This window comes from Microcaecilia unicolor, chromosome 1, assembly GCF_901765095.1.
Source record: "Microcaecilia unicolor chromosome 1, aMicUni1.1, whole genome shotgun sequence".
In the NCBI taxonomy this organism is placed as follows: domain Eukaryota; kingdom Metazoa; phylum Chordata; class Amphibia; order Gymnophiona; family Siphonopidae; genus Microcaecilia; species Microcaecilia unicolor.
The window spans coordinates 218,666,316-218,684,331 of NC_044031.1; the positions used below are offsets into that span (position 1 = coordinate 218,666,316).

The 18,016-nt window shown below is 40.7% G+C and overlaps 1 protein-coding gene across 1 annotated transcript in view; it reads right to left on the reverse strand.

The window, feature by feature from the left end:
- Positions 1–1,534: 1,534 nt before the first annotated feature.
- LSM5 (LSM5 homolog, U6 small nuclear RNA and mRNA degradation associated) overlaps positions 1,535–18,016 on the reverse strand; it is a 40,118-nt gene continuing 23,636 nt past the window's right edge. Inside the window, exons 4-5 of the mRNA XM_030204362.1 lie at positions 16,926–16,998; positions 1,535–1,739 (exon numbers count right to left, since the gene is read on the reverse strand). Coding sequence (XP_030060222.1) covers positions 1,707–1,739; positions 16,926–16,998 — 106 coding nt within the window. The 3' untranslated portion in view covers positions 1,535–1,706. The remainder of the gene's footprint in view (positions 1,740–16,925; positions 16,999–18,016) is intronic.

Consider the following 18,016-nt stretch of genomic DNA (forward strand, 5'->3'; position numbering starts at 1 on the left):
GAGCCTTAATCGCTTTAGCCTTTCCTCATAGGAAAGTCGTCCCATCCCCTTTATCATTTTCGTCACCCTTCTCTGCACCATTTCTAATTCCACTATATCTTTTTTGAGATGTGACGACCAGAATTGAACACAATATTCGAGGTGCGGTCGCACCAAGGAGCGATACAAAGGCATTATAACATCCTTAGTGTTTTCCATCCCGTTCCTAATAATACCTAACATTCTATTTGCTTTCTTAGCCGCAGCAGCACACTAAGCAGAAGGTTTCAACGTATCAACGACGACACCTAGATCCCTTTCTTGGTCTGTGACTCCTAACGTGGAACCTTGCATGACGTAACTATAATTTGGGTTCCTCTTTCCCACATGCATCACTTTCTACTTGCTCACATTAAACGTCATCTGTCATTTAGACGCCCAGTCTCCCCATCTCGTAAGGTCCTCCTGTAATTTTTCACAATCCTCCCGCGATTTAACTACTCTCAATAACTTTGTGTCATCAGCAAATTTAATTACCTCACTAAATACTCCCATCTCTAGGTCATTTATAAATATGTTAAAAAGCAGCGGTCGCAGCACAGACCCCTGGGGAACCCCACTAACTACCCTTCTCCATTGAGAATACTGACCATTTAACCCTACTCTCTGTTTTCTATCTTTTAACCAGTTTTTAATCTACAATAGAAAATTACCTCCTATCCCATGACTCTCCAATTTCCTCTGAGTCTTTCATGAGGTACTTTGTCAAACGCCTTCTGAAAATCCAGATACACAATATCAACCGGCTCCCCTTCATCCACGTTTGTTCACCCCTTCAAAGAAATGTAGTAGATTGGTGAGGCAAGATTCCTCTTCACTAAATCCATGTTGACTTTGTCTCATTAATCCACGCTTTTGAATATGCATATATCCCACCTCTGCTTGGATTTCCAATACAGAATCTTTGTGTTTCTGTGTATTATATATCTATTATCTATATTACTGTTCTGGCTTCCATAGTATAGAGAACACTGGAGAACATACACCAGAACCCAACTAAGGGGCCCTTTTACTAGACTGCAGTAAGTGCTATCAGGCACATACCACAATTTAAAATGGCTATGAGACACACTCAGGCTTCCTGTGGTAAGTTCCAAATTGGTGCAAGCTAAAAAATAATCCTTGTTGGAGGGGGCATATCTGGGGGTGAAGAGTGGGCATTCCTTCACTAGCTACATAACCGGACACTAACTGGTTAATGCAGGATTAGTACATCAGCCCTTACCACCTACAAAATAAGTAGTGTCCTTAAGTGTTCACATGCTAATTTTTTTTTTTTTTAATGGCTGAATGCTAATGGCAACATTAGCACATGGCCACTGATACATAATCAGCCATTTTCTGGCTGTGGTATAAATAGTGTATGGGAAAAATCACGCAAGGGCATGCTAAGGCCACTTTTTATCGTAGCTTAGTAAAATGACCCCCTATAATACACATGTTGAAGACAAGATTTATGTATAACAAAAAAAAAAAGTATGTATTTTTTTTTCTGTGGAAAATACAAAGTCTTTCTTTTCAAACAATCATGATTTTAATTTTCAAGTCTGCATTTTCAGCATATTTTTCCCTTCTGTAGGAAACTTTATGGACAGTTTTTGCAAAAATAAAACACACTCTTCAATGGTTAAAAAAAAAAAAAATCTTGCTAGATGAAAGGAATCGATTTACACTTCAGGTCCTTCTCCACCAGGAACCAACTGAAAAACAAAATTAAAAAAAAATAGTTGAGGAATCAGCAGTTTCACACAATTTTATGAAATATACTGGTCTATATGGTTGGGCGGCAGCAGAGCTCATGGGTTTGGGATAACCAGTCATATGCAAAATATTTCCAGCAATGACTTTTCCAGATACTAAGAAAACACTGGGATCAATGTAATGAGACTAGTAGACACAGAAAGTACTAGATTTATAATGCAGATTTTATTTTCTTACAACAGTAGATTTTTACTTTACCGCCAAAGTTAAAACTGTGTACTAAACAAGTTCAAGTTCAAAAGTGTGCTAAAATGGAGGAGAGGAAGTGACGTCACGGAGCTGAATGGCCGCTTAAGCTACTGGCTCCCGAACCTTCCCGCCTTTCTACAGCAAAAGCGTTATATTTTCCTTCAAAACTACATCTGTAAGACTCCCGGAGATTTATCTACACCTTGAGGGGCAAAATGAGCAAGAAAACATCAGCGGTCCCGCGAGACAGCGAACGGACGGCAGTCCGAAAGTCAGCGCGGGGCTCTTCGCGCCATGCTTCCCCTGCCGCACGGGAGTCTTCGGGGTCAGATTCGGGCTCCTCACAAATAGGACGAGGTGAGCGTGCAGCTAAACCTAAGAGCACGCAGGACTTAAAGTGTTTGGAGGCAATAAGAGCGGAGATTCGCGCCTCTAAGGACGAGATCCTGGAGCACGTGGACGCGCTCAGCGTTGATCTGAGAGAACTCGGAGGCAGAGTTGAAACGCTTGAAGAGCGAGTCGACGAACAAGCGGAAAAGCACGAGGTCATGGAAGTGAATGTGGCTAACTTAGCTGCACAAGCTGAAGATTTGAAATACAAACTCGACGATATTGAAAATCGCGGACGTCGCCAGAATCTTTGATTTCGAGGAGTGCCGGAAAATGGCGACAAAGAGAACGTTCCAGCTATAGTGCGGACCTTGTGTGAGCAACTCATGGGCGAGACCTTTGATGCTGAAATACTGGGAATAGAACGTGCACATAGAGCTTTGGGTAAACCCAGAGATATTAAACCAAGAGATATTGTAGTACGTTTTTCCACCTATGCGGTTAAAGATCAGCTATGGCAGAGAGCTCGTCAAAACCCGGTTTTACAATATAAGGACTCCCGAATTTATATCTTCCAAGACCTCTCTTTGTTTACTTTAACTCAGAGGCGAGCAATGAAGCCAGTAATTGAGATTTTGGTGAAAGAGAAAATTGCATACCGATGGACTTTTCCCTTTGCAATCTGTTTTACCCTTAAAGGGGAACAACTCCGCTGCCGTTCGGTGGAAGCTGCGTGGAAATATCTGCACGAGGCTGGCCTAGCTCTTAAAGAAACCTTGCCGGTTGCGATGGCACCCTCTACCAAGAAAAAATTCCAAAAGTGGCAGAGAGTGGAGAATGCAGCGAGCAGTCGAACTTGAGACTGGTAGTTTGATATGGTTGGATAAAAGTTGGATTGCTGTTAATATGCAAAGGGTGCTTGCCTTGCTCAAATTTAAATGTTTTGTGAGGTGTGAAAGCAGAAGGATAATGTAAAGATTAAAATTAAAGGTGGGGGGGGGGAGGGGGGGTGGAGGGTTTGGGGGGATATGCATTTGGTTCCGGGGTCATTGTTCCTCTGCTATCCCATTCAGTGGCTTAATGCGCTGTTTGGTGGGGGGTTGTCAGGGAGGAGGGGAATTTTGGGAGGGAGGGAGTGGGTAAGTAAAGGACAGATAGTTCGAGGGGATAGGAGGGAGTCAAGGGAAATAGGGGAGCAGCAAAAATTTTATTTGTCCAGAGAGTGTTCCACAAAGAATGAGGTAGATGGTTGACTTTAAAATCCTCACATATAATATCAAAGGTTTAAATACCCCATTTAAAAGACATTCCTTATTTAAGGAATTGCAGTTAATGGGTCCTCAAGTGGTATTCTTACAAGAAACTCATTTACATAAAAAGCATGAACATTTGCTGACCTCTATGCAGTATCCAAAAATCTTTTATGCTTCTGATGTGAAAGGTGTCAAGAAAAGGGGAGTGGCTATTATGTTCCACAAAAATGTACAGATGCAACTTCTGCACTCCAAGAGGGATGCAGAGGGTCGTTTTTTATTCTTGCATGTTAAGCTGGATACTAAGGAATATACGCTGGCGAGTGTCTATGCTCCCAATGAACGACAGGAGAGATTTTTCCTACACCTTCAGAAGGAGTTGCAGAACTTTGCTCGGGGTAAGGTGATAATGGCGGGGGACTTCAATGCTACTATGCAGCCTAGGTTGGATAAGACCACTGCACCCTCCCCTAATGACTATAGAATATCCAAAGCCCTGGGGAATTTTGTAACGACTATGGGACTTTATGATGTATGGAGACTTGACCACTCGGGGGGAAGAGACTATACATTTCATTCACATGTTCACTTCTCTCACTCCCGACTGGATTATATTTTTTTGGATAAGGGGTTCTCAGAAGAGGGGGGGGGATCATACATAGGACATACGACAATTTCAGACCACGCCCCTGTGTGGACAATAATCTCCTCCTTGAAGGAAGAGATGCGTGATAGAAGGTGGACTTTTAACAACTGTTTACTACAGGACCCAGAAATTGTAACTAATTTTCGTTCTGTGTTGAAGGAGTACTTTGATATCAACCTGGATTCAGGGCCAACACTGGGTATAGTGTGGGATGCATTTAAGGCTGTATCTAGAGGTTATTTCATAAAATGTGCAAGCCAAAGATCTAGAACTCATAAAGTACGATTAGCTCAGTGCATGGAGCGATTAGGCGCCCTGGAAGACAGGTATAGGGCCTATGGCTCAGTGGCTGACTTCCGCAAACTGCAAGCAATAAGATTGGAGCTCGCAGCTTTACATGATGAGAGTTTGCAGTTTGTAAATGCACGCCTGCGACAAGCTCATTATGAATTTACCAATAAATCAGGCAGGTTGCTGGCCACTAAATTAAGGAAAATGAGGGCAGATAGACACATCCTGAGAATGAAAGATGCTAGGGGCTCCATGCTGCATACATCAGATAAGATTAGAGAGCGGTTTGCCCACTTCTATGAGAACCTTTATAAGGAGGATGCTGCTGTACAGACTGAAGCCATTGACCAATATTTGGCAGACCTGGGTATGTCGGCGCTAACTGACTCTCAGAAAAAAGTGTTGGAAGCCCCGGTGACAGTGAAGGAAGTAATTCGAGTTATTAAAGCACTCCCAACGGGGAAAGTACCGGGATTAGATGGATTTACTAATGAGTTTTTTAAGCTTTTTGGGGGAGAATTGGCACCCTATTTGACGTTGGTTGTTAACTCGGTACGTGAGGGTGCGCCTTTCCCGCCATCGATGATGGAAGCATGGGTGGCGGTGATACCAAAGCCAGAGAAAGATAATACGGAATGCGCCTCTTACCGCCCCATCTCGATTCTCAATACCGACGTAAAAATATTGGCCAAGACCCTGGCAAATCGATTGGGTGATATGCTGCCTAGCCTGGTGCACCCCGACCAAGTTGGTTTTGTAGCAAACAGACAGGCTCTGGACAACATCCGTAGAACACTGGATTTGCTCTTTGTGGCTCGGTCGAGGGCCTTGCCAGTGGTGTTACTGGGATTGGATGCGGAGAAGGCCTTCGATCGAGTCCACTGGGGATATCTGGATAAGGTTTTGAATAGAGTAGGAATTGGTCCTTGTTTTAGAACATGGATTCAGGCACTATACACCTCGCCTCGGGCCTGTGTAAGAGTGAATGGTGGTAACTCGCAAATGTTTGAACTGGGCCGTGGCACTCGTCAGGGATGTCCTCTGTCGCCTCTGCTGTTCGCTTTGGCGATGGAGCCCCTGGCGGCTGCCATTCGGGAGAATGTGGATATAACTGGAGTGCGAGTGAGGGATAAGGAATATAAGATCGCTCTATTTGCGGATGATGTGCTCCTGTCCTTAACTAATCCAGTGGTTTCCCTTCCAAACTTAATGAAAGAGATAGGAACCTACTCTAGGATATCTGGCTATAAACTCAATGCGGGGAAGTCTGTGGGATTAGCAGTGGGGATAACGCAGGAGCGTATGGAGGCGTTGAGGGCCTCCTTTGCATTTAAGTGGACTGACCGAGACATTAGATACTTGGGGGTACAGATCCCTGGGAACCTAGCGGACCTGTTTGCGGTTAACTATCCAGCTCTTCAGAAAGAGGTCCTGAGGGATTTAGACAGATGGGACTCGTTGGAATTGTCCTGGTTGGGACGCATAGCTGCACTTAAAATGAATATACTACCTCGTCTGCTATACTTGTTCCAGGTGCTGCCGCTGCGGGTCCCCAGGGCATTTATATCTAAGCTTCAGGATGGCCTGATTCGTTTTGTTTGGCACCAGAAACGACCACGCTTGCCAAGAGCATTCTTGTATAAAAGTAAGCGAGAGGGAGGTCTTGGAGTGCCTAACCTGTACTGGTATTATTGTGCAGCGCAGGCTAGATCGGCTGTGGAATGGTTCCGAAGGGCAGATCATAAATTATGGGTCCATCTTGAACAAGACTTGATTGGTTCTCGTAGACTGGGGCACCTGATGTGGCTACCGGCTAAATATAGGGGACAGGTTGAACGATTTCCGCCGATGATACAGGCTACATTCTATTATTGGGACCGAATGTTCCAAGAGCGCCGACCGCTTGTGTCGGGGTTGGCCCCGATTGTTGACAATCCTATGTTTGGCCCGGGAATGGGGAATACGGTTTTTCGTAAATGGGCTACCTCGGGTGTGGAAATGTTCGGTCAACTATATGTAGGTGAAAAGGTGGTGCCCTTTGAGACATTGGTGGCGGACTATAGGCTTCACACTTGTGAACATTATGCCTATGGGCAATTAATACACTTTCTGAAAGAACCCGCATATGTGGAGTGCCGAAGGAGAGAGGTCCATCCCTTAGAAGAAGTGTGTGTGGACTCTCGCAGTACACGTGGATTGATAACTTATCTTTATGGCTATTTGGGGAAACAATTAAAACCTGCCCATTTGCATCGTAGAAGATGGGAGCAGGAGCTGAACTTCACTTTACCTGACACGGAATGGTTGCAATTGGAGAAGGGTATCTTGAAATCCACTATAGCAGTGGCTGTTAAGGAAAATTCGCTTAAGGTATTTTATAGGTGGTATCTTACTCCGCAACGATTGCACCAAATGTTCCCTAATGTAACAGCGAGTTGTTGGAGAAATTGTGGAGGAGAGGGGACAATGGGTCACATTTGGTGGTCTTGTCCTAAAGCTGTAGCATACTGGAGGGGAGTTCGGTTTCGCCTTCAGGTCTGGGTGGGCAGATCTGTGCAGTGGCATCCTTTAATCTTCTTACTGGGCCAGAGACCCACAGGTTTAACGAGTAGCCAATGGTATATGGTGAGAGGGGCCTTACAGGCAGCTCGTATAAACCTGGCCAGAAGTTGGAAATCTCCACTAGTACCCTCATTGGTGGGTTGGATTACAAAGGTGCATTATATATGTGAGATGGAGCGATTGACAGCAGTTAAAAAGAAAACCCTGCCCAAGTGGGAAAAAGTATGGAGATCTTTCTTGAATGCTTGTTCTGGATAATTACTTAATTGAAATGCAAGGGGGGGAGGGGGGGAGGGGGGGGAGGGAGGGAGTGGAGGGAGGGGAGAGGGGGGGATTAAGGATTCCATAAGGTACAAGAAAGGGGTTAAATAACTTTTCAAAAAACTGTTAAATTCTGAAGTATAATTGGATGATGGAATAGTGCTGTTTTTCTTGTTACTATCTGGTATTTTGTTACATTTACTGCAGATTTGTTATGGTGTGAAATGTTATGCACTGTTCTTGGTTTGCTTTGTCTAAATGACATTTAATAAAGACTTCTATAAATTAAAAAAAAAAGTGTGCTAAAATGGAAGTAATGTTTACATCAATAGTTAGAAGTAAAAGTCTAGTTTAACACATACCTCTAACCACCGAATACAAAAAGAGAGACTCTAATCCAGTATCTTGTGAAATGGGATCCCCACTCTCTTACATTCACCATCTAATATTCTCTTCCCGAGCTAAGTGGTTCTCAAACCTGTCCTGGGGGACCACCAGCTAGTTGGGTTTTCTGGATAACCCTAATGAATATACATGACAAACTGGCAAATTCATCTCATGCATGTTCATTAATATCATCCCGAAAACCCAACTGGCTGGTGATCCCTAGGACAGGTTTGAAAACCACTGTTCTTAAAGACCCCATATAGTAACATGTCTTACAAACTGGATCCTGTTCCCCCGATCATTTTTAAAAATGGAACCAGATCACCTCAGTTCAGTGACTAAGAGAAGCAGCTACACTGCAGGCAGGTTAGTATACAAGGGTCTCTCACAGAGGTCCTATACGGTGACTGCATTGTGGGTGAGGTGGTGGGCTTAGAAAACGAGGAGGCACAGTAAAAAAGGATTACTGAGTGGATGAGCATAGGATGCAGGAGACATAATGAAGGGAATATAAAGGGAAGGGGGTATTAGTAGGGGCTGGGTTCTGGTCTTCGGCATCAGGTGGGGGGGGGGGGGGGGGGGGTGAAGGTGTCACCACCTTTTGGATTCCAGGTCTGTTAGTGCCGAAGCTGAAATTTCTATGGGAAATAAATGAAAATGAAGACAAAAACAACTCACACTTAACATTTTACTCCAATCCTTAAGTGTCAGTGCTAAAATAGAAGTTTTAAAAAAAATCCCAAAAGTAAAAACTAGTTTTAGCGGTCTTTCCTGCACTGAAAGTAATTTCATATGAAAGTCTTTTGCATACATTTACATATAAAGTGTATAGAAGGGCATTTTTGATATTATGTCCAAGTCAGACTTTGGCTGTTTTGCGCTAAACATCATAAATCCAAATAAGAAACAGCCATTTTCAAACAGCAAAACATTAAAAAAAAAATTATAATGACCACATGCTAGATGTTTTTGTGCTCTGTGCGTTTATCTTTTTGGCCCATTTTCCAAAAAAAAAAAAAAAAAAGTCCAAGTGCAACACACACAAAATCAAGCCATTGAAATGTAGGAGGAGCCAGCAATCTTAGTAGACATCCCAGGAGAGCAATTAGGGGACATTGCTATGAACGTCATATAAAAACTCCCAAGTACACATCTCACCATTACCCCCTTGTCAGCCGAGCCCTCCAAAGCCCACTACCCCCAACTGTACACCACTACAATAGCCCTTATGGGTGAAGGGGTCACCTATATGTGGGTACAGTAGGTATTTGGTTAGTTTTGGAGGGGGGGGTCACACGTTCCACCACAAATGACAGGTAGAGTGAGAAATGGGCCTGGGTCCCTTTTTCTACATTGCACTGCACCGACCACTACACTACTCCAGAGACCTGCTTGCTGCTCTAATAGAACTGGCTATAACACATCTGAAGCTGTCAGAGGATGGTATTTTTTATTCACATCTTTGGGGGGTAGGAGGGGATCTGTGACCAGTGGAAGCAGTAAAGGGGGGGTTCATCCCTTATTCCCTTCAGTGGTCATCTGTTTTTTAGGGCACCTTTTTAAAAAGAAGTTTAGATCAAAACATTGGCAGTTTTAGCCCTAGACGTTTTCATTTTGTTCCATTATGGCTATGAAATGTCCAAGTGTTAGGAATGCCCTAAGCCTGCCCCTGAAACACTCCCTTGTGATCTGGACACACTGCAGACGAATTGCATAGATCAATGTATGCAAAATAGTTTTGAAAATACCAATTTGGACATTTTGAGAAGCAATATGTCCAAATGCTGCTTTTTGACACTTTTTGGATGTTTCTCTTCCAAAAATGAGCTCCACAGGGACTTCAAAGTTGTGCAATTGAATATTTTCTGTATTGGCTTGCTCTAGAGCATTTGAGTAAATGTGTTAATAGATTTTTACCTTCGTTTGAAATTTTTATATGCTTTAATTTTGATATAGAACTAGATCATCTATATAGCTAGATATACACATACATCCATGTAGGTAGATTTTAAAAGGAATTGATTTATTGGACTTTGAAAATTTGAATACTGGAATTATTGCTATAAATTTAAAATTGAATTGTAATCCACCTTGAACCATTTTTTAGGTAAGCAGAATATAAATGTCCTTATTAAATTATTACATTAGCCCTGGTGTAGCCCTCAAGAGCTAGAAAACAAGCACAGGGCAGTTTTCCTGATATTGGTCTTCCAACTTCAAGTGAGGGATAACTCACTTTCTCCACTGCCGAGATGCATCACTATCTATGACAATACCTTCAAATATAATAGGAAATGGAATGGAAAAATCTCACGACAGCACAAGTGGTGGGAACATTTCATCAGACATTTGCTAAAACTATACAAAACCATCTTGCCTAAGTATGCCACTACTGCCAAAATAATAAAACCCTTAATGCAGATATTTGTATGCCAAGTGGCTTTGTTAACACAGCAATACTGACATTCATGATGCACAAATTCTCACGGGCTTGCAAAAAAACAGCCAAACTCCTTTTTGGAAATCCCGAAAAAAAAACCTCTAATAAAAAGGTCTCGAGTTGTTACCTAGAGCAGAAACAAAACCTGCGTATAATATATATGTAAATTGCTTTGGTTGAACCACATAAAGGCAGCATATCAAGTCTTATTACCCTTTACATAACCCTTTCATGCTCTTCAAAATTTGGAAAAACAAAAGCATTCTCAAAATGACTCACAGCTCACTGTGTAGGCAATGCTAGATCTCAGCTAACCACCACTTTATCCCCCTCCCCCCCAATGATTTCTTTTTTTGGTAGAAGAAATCATATGTTTGTGGAGAATTTATTTCACGTCATCTAGAAAGAAGTGTGTGTGGTACCTTAATGTCATCACGTTGAAGATGTCATTGAAATGTGTTACTATTACAGGCCACCATCCCATAACAAGTCACAAATGAAGTGTAAGAGGACACAGAGCAGTAGGCAGTCAAAAGAATCACAGATTGTAGATCAGCAGTCAAAGAACACAAGTTAATACACTTTACAAATTATAGCACACAAGCTATAATTTAAGCTACAGAATGCCCCCGTGCATATGGGAAAATAAAAACCATGAAAACAATTGTTCAGACATCCCACACAGGATAATAAACAATGCATCAGAAAAAAAAACCCAGCTCTTTGGCTTGTGTATACATATGCTATAGATTTTTTTGAACGCAATCACAGATTTATCTGCAGTTTTTCAAACTGAATAAATTGGTGCCGATTTGAGAAGATGGACATTTTAAGTTGAATGCAAAATCAGGACTGAGCTGAGGTGACCATGCCTGGTCAAACAGTGGGTGCAGAAATCCAAAAGAGTATATGGGTGAAGACAAGAGGTGAGATACTCATGTCCACGAAAAAGGTCTGGGTGACAATATCTGATCATTTTATGGTAAAGAGAGTATGTAATAAGATGGTGGTGGTGGCCAGAGTTTGAAAAACATTAGAGAATGCAAAAGGTGGTGTACACGTCCACATTACCTGGAGTACTGTGTCAAATTCTAGAGGCCTCACCTCCAGAATAGACAGAATGCAAGCAGTTCAGAAAAGTGTAGTCATTAAAAGCCCTACCAAATCAAATTTTATATACCACAGAGGATAGGCAAAATAGAGATATAATGAAGATACTCAACACAATAATCCAGAAGCAAACCTACTATATGTGAAAGTATGTTCTAGAACAGTGGTTCTTAGCAACCATTCTTCTATTGTGACATGCTAGACAATGTTTGTGGACACGGAAAATACAAAAAATGTTTTGTGAAAAATGATGTAAAAGAATATTCTTAACATAATTTAAACACACTCCCTGACACCGTCATTCATATGGGATTCTACTTCGTCTTCTACTCTTGATCAGGTTGGTCCCTTTACTGTTATACAAGGTGTCCAGAAAAAATGGGACTCAACATTTTCCAATTAACTCCAAAACATCCTATTGCAGCAGAAACTTCTCTCTGAAATTCGGGACAATCTGAGCACTACCCCAGAATTCAATGAAGCCAACAGCTCAGTGGTGTCAAAGACTTAACTAAGAAAAAAAACCAAACATACTAATGTATTTTCAAAGGTCATACTAAATACTAATTGCAAAGTATATTGAAACAATGTTAGGCAGGCCTTGACAAATTTTATTGGGATTTAGGAGCCAGCGGCTAAGACTCGCCATTTTTTTCCACTGAAATAAGGAGCGCCTTCAGGGTCTGATTTACTAAGGCTGTTTGTCATCTTCCTTATACAAGGGAAAACGTAAGCAACCTCCCTCTCCACCCAGTCATCACTCAGTCCAACTCACTATCTCTTCTCTTCACATCACTCCCCCCCCTCCCCCCCAACAATTGTCACCCAGACTTTCTCTTTCTCTATCCTGGTCCTATCATCACTCTCCATGCCCTGTGGTCATCTAGTCTCTTTTTTGGCTCATTCCACCTCACTTGTCTTCCTCCTCCCTTTTATCAACCACCTCTAGCCATATTCCTCACCCTATCTAGTCGTCAACAACCAAGAAGACAATCAGCTGCCTCCCCTCATCTGAACACTAGCAAACCAGGCAGGCAGCCACCCACCCCCTCAGTTTGTACCACACCAAGCTAGGGAGCCGCTCTCCCCTCCTCCCCTGCCTGTACCCCAAAAAGGCAGTCAGCTGCCACCCCATTAGTGCCCATCTCCTCCTTTCCCACAAGCCCTCAGAGCTACCCGTTACCCTGCTGTCCATGGCTGCTACTGGTAACAAGAACTTCCTCTCCTGTGCAAGCCTGAGTCACCTACAGCATGCTCTCATGCTGGTCTTGTGAGATTTGAAACCAGTGTGAGAGTTTCTCCCTTGCACGGCTCAGGCAGATGCAGAGAGAAGAGGAATTTCCTACTTTGGCAGTGGCAGTATGAGCCAAAAATGCTTTTAAACTGGCAAAAAAAGGTGTCAGGAACAAATTTATATACGCGCCTGGAATTTTTAAAGCTCCGATGTATGGGGTCCTATTTTTTTCCCCATGACACCCTGTAATTATTAAGTTCCCTGGTCTACCTCACAATTACATATTCAAAATATCTTAGTACACAAATCTTAAGAAATCGTGCAAAGATCTTTAACACTGAAGAGAGTGCCAAAAAGCCATGTTTAGCAAAATAAAGGGATTTTTTGATACAAAAACTGAATCCGTTTCCTTTAGATCTAAATAATTGTTTACTAGTTTCAAAAATGACATCTCATCAATCCACTCTTGAAAAATGGCCTACTTCAACGGCTTGCAGACAGATTTCAACAGAATGTCACTGAGATTGTTGCTACATTAGATACTATTGCTTTACCAAAAATTGACCAACAACACTAATCAATGGAAGAATTTTGCTTAGGTTTCCAATGCCATTCATTCTCTGAATAATTCTACGAGTTGTTCTACTGTTCAATTTGCTCTACTGTTATTATGAAGTCTCTCGGTGATAATATAGTTCCCTCTATTACTACGGTAAATAAATCTCTTAAGGAAGGTATTGTTCCATGTTCATTAAAGCACGCAGTGGTTGGACCTTTACTAAAAAATTCAAAACCTGATCCAGTGGTGGTGGGTGTTTTAGGCCAATTGTTAAGTTTTTCGCAAAAGTTTTAGAAAAGCTCACAGTAGATCAATTACAAATGTTTATTGACAAAAGGTTTCTGGACCAATTCCAAGATTTAAACACAATAATGAAACCCTTTTGATTTCTGTGATGGACTCTACTTGTCAAGGTTTTAACCACAGGACATAGCTCTTTATGGTCAATTTAAGCATTGCCAAGTTGTGAAGATTCTAACTAGGGTCCGAACAAAAAAACTGCTCTTTGGTACTCAGAAGGAACAAAAGAATCAGGAGTGACCTCCACCACATCTTCTGATATGGAAATGACTCTCGAACCACAAAACAAGCTGTTTGGGTCCCTCTTCTTAGCCCTTAGGATGGGGGGAAAAAAAAAAGAGTTAATCTTTCATACTGGTACAATATCTCCAAACAGTCACAAGCACTTCTTCCACTTTAACTTTATTTATCCAGCTTGTTATAACAAAGAACAGCTTTCCCAGCCACTATCCACTGCTACTGGTTATTTGAGCTAGCAGAACTTATTACTTTTTCCATAACATCAGATGGTTTTTCATTGGCAACATTGTGGGAGGTGCTCAGTGCCTAACAGTGGTGACATAAAACAAAGTCGATTCCTGAGGTGTCATGCCAAAGGGGCATGCCCTTTTGTGCACAATTTGTGGTGCGTATTTATGGTTTTTGGCTTTGAGATTTTATGTAATTTTATAGTTTTTGTATTGTAATTAACTGTATTTCATGCTACTGGAGCTTACAGTTGGAGGGGGGAAATGTATCAATTATTGTGGTATATATTTGCTATTTGTTTTAAATTGGGAATAGTTTGACTAACCACAGTGGATCTAAAGTAGAATGGCCTACACCTACAATTCCTCCATCCTACTGGTTAAAGAGAGGTACTGGTAGGGTTTATTACAAATCAGGATGCTTTGATAGATTGCTCCTATTTGTTCCCATGGCCCACTGAAAGATAAGTACCAGAAATGCTCTACATATGGTAGTAGAACACACCAACAATTGAGTTCTAGGGTTGTAAATCTAGCAAGAGTTCCACTTCTGGACTTCAGATCTGAGGAGTATCTCCCTATCCCTTGCATCTATCTTAATGTTAGATTGGCGTGTAATAAAACCTAGCTTGTTGGGGACTGGGCAAGTAATAACCATCCAGGATTAGTATTTCTCTCTGAAACTTGGTCCCAGTCAAAAAATGATCCAAGTATTTGTGAGATCTGTCCAGTAGGTTACAAAGTGTTACATGTTCCCTTGGAAAACTGGAGTGGGGTGGCAGCCATGCAGTAGTTTACAGGGATTTCCTGAGTGTCATTAAACAACGTTTAGATCGTTAGAACGTGAAGGAGTCTCATTTACAGTAGAAGATTGCTCATTACAGGATATTCTGAAATGTATTATCACCCCCCCAGGTAATTAGTCTTCTGCAGAACAATCATTTTGAGTTTATCACTAACAAGGCTCTAAATTCTAAATGGTGTACATTAGTGGGGGAAATTAATTTACATCTGGAACAGGTGGATAGTCATGCTACTCATATGTTTTTTGTTTTGTTTTTTTAGAGTCTTTAGAGTTTGTTAAGTTGGAAAGCTGTATTACTCATAAAAAATGTCATCAGTTAGACCTATATTTTACTAGGTGGAAATTTGAGGACTGGAGTTGGAAGTCTGCTATTTGGTCACATAATTATAAATTAAAGTTTACACTATATTTGAAATTTGAATATAAGGGTAACACCAATATAAAAGCAGTCAGACTTTACTCAAGATAAAAAAAAATCGATGGAGACAATTTTTGGAAAAATATCGATGTTTGTTTAGATGACATTATTAGGGACCCTTTCTTACAGTGGGATAGTTGGTGTAAGTCTTGTACTCAGGTTTTGGATGGTGTTTTTCTTTTGAAGAGGAAAGTCAAGAAAAGAAATAAGACTACCCTCTTGGTTTATCACTATTCTTAAAGTTGTAGGAAGTTGAAGTGTGTGGCAAAAAAGTAATCTAGCCAATGATAAAATAAATTAGAGAAGGCAAGTCAACTTTATAAAGACCACAAAGCAATACTATTCTAAACTGATTGAAACTAAAGATTTAGATGTAAAAATGCTGTTTAAAAGTTGTGAATCAACTGACATAGTGAAGATAACACAACAAGGAAATTATTGTTTGCCTTCAGCTCTGGAACTGGCAGAATTTTTCAAATCTAAAATTGAAAAGATACGCTCAGCATTACCATCGCTACAGTTAGAGGTAGTAACAGAATATCTGACTCAGGTCCAATAAAAGGTAGGAATTCTTGATGAGAGATACTGGACTTCATTCAGGCTGTTTAGCCTCTCACTATAGACTGGATATTTGTCCTACTTACCTCCTCAGATTTTCCTCTAACATTTTTAGTTTGGTTTACAAATTGGCTGAATTTATGTCTGGTTCAGGGTCATTACCATGGTTATCTGGGTCACATTAATCTTGCGCCTATCCTTAAAAATCAGGCCAGGATCTCCTTTTTCAGTTAATAATTAATTATAGGCCAGTAGTATCAATTCCTCTTTTTGCTAAAGTTCTGAAAGCACTAGTTACACAGCAGCTTACAAATTATCTTGATTCTCATGATATTTTATATCTTTCACAATCAGGTTTTAGCACTGAAAAGGTGTTGGGTACATTGGTATCGGAGATGAAAGTCCATGCCACTCCTTTTAGCTTCTCTTTAAATATTTTCCTTATTCTATCGTAGTTACCCTTTCAAAAATTAAATGGATGCTACAGCAGATTTTCTTAGTGACTTCACTTTTGCAGATATCAAAATTTGATCACTTATGATCACCGTTTCCCAGCAGGCCCAACACAATTACCTCTCATACTATGCCCTGCATTCCATTAAGGACTAGACCTAAAATAGCTCCCCCTCTTGACAGAGAGAGCAGCGTTGGATATTTGAATTAAAGACTGTTATACCGGGAGGTTTAAATGTGGCGATTGAATGGAAGGCTTTTTTGTGATCGTCTCATTGGATGATGAAGACATTGCGTCAGACGCTGAGTATATATACGTGCAAAGAGAAAAATGAAGCAGTCAGCCATTTCCTGTTCCAGGGTGTCTTGGAGACGGACGGAAATTAAAAATGCTTGGAGGAGAAAGAAAGAAAATATTCCCCTGAAGCAGCTAGGAAATAGCGAAACAGGGCTTCCCTGTCATTGAATGGCGAGGACATCAGCATATTGAGCTAAGTACATTTTCCAAGCTTGGATAAGTGAATTGAGTCTCCTACAAGGTTTGTGGTGGCACATGACAGTGCTCCTTTGAAAGTTTATGTGGAGTTTTTTTTGTGAAGACATATGATTGCAAACGGTTCCCTCATTATATCTAAGGTGTGTCCTTTAAAAACGAGGTGGAACTGATTGTTCTGAAGTCTTTTTTTCTCCACTTTTTTATGGTGTACCTGTCAGAGTGCCCTCAAACATATTGTGTAAGAGGTAGAATTGTTCATGTATTACTGTTTCCCTAAATATCCCATTTCAATAGTATCCTTCAAGATAAAAGAACTGTAAATATAAGGTCTGAATTATTACTGTGTCATTCAGAAACATGACTTACCATAGTAATGTTATTGCCATTTAGCAAAATCTGATCCAGTTTTGTGATCCTTCTTCCTTCTGGTGTGATCTCACTAATCAAATAAACAAAACTAGAGTGAGTATGAGAAAGAGCGAGAAGCAGAAGTGATCAAACAGTAAACGAAGGTTAACAGCAGCGGCTTTTCAGATATCTAATGATAATAATCAACTGTAAAATTAGTAAAATTGTACAGAAATTTCCTTCAGCCCAAGGTTAAATGGTCACAAGTGTTTGTTGTATTGTATAACTTATATTAAGCCTTTAGCCCAAAGGATGCAAAGTAGATTACATTTGAAGGAATTTACAACAATCTTATCAGGTAGATTACATAGCAATAATTTACAATCGTTGACTTGAATACAAAAGTTTTAAGCACCTTATGAAAAAGAAGGCATGATGTAATTTGACAAATCTGAACTGGGATAGTATTCCAAATTTTTATACACTGAAAAACAAAAGATCGCTCCCAGATAGATTTTTGACTAATATTTCTCATCAATGGAAAATCCAAGGTTAACCTCCAACCACTTCTCAAACGAGAATTATTAACTGGAAATAGCTGCCCCACAGGTTCCAGACTTAGTTTGTATGGTCTATAAATGTTTTTTATGGTTATCTTAAAATATATAATGAGATTCCACTTTTAAGTCAATGTAATTTGTTCAAAAGCAGAGTAGCTTCATAACATTTTCCCAACTTAAAAATTAATCTTGCAGCTGTATTTTGTAACTGCAACTTTTTCCTTAGTTTTCAAGTAACAGAACACCTGACATGGATTTTATAATATAGAAGTCGTATGAATTACCAGGTATCACAGAACAAAAATCAACGGAATCAAACACTTAATTTTAAAGAAGTGGCATTCGCTTGGGACCCAGCTCACCATTGGAGTGGCTTCAATAACAATTCAAGCTAGAGTCAACTCGTACAAAGAGAACAGAACTAGAAGCTATCAGGAGTGAAGAGCAGAAAAGTGATTCACAAACCTGATACTCATAGTAAACAAAAGGTATAGGATAATTGAATTCTATGATAAAAGCTGTTCCAATATACCTGTTTCACTCCTATAA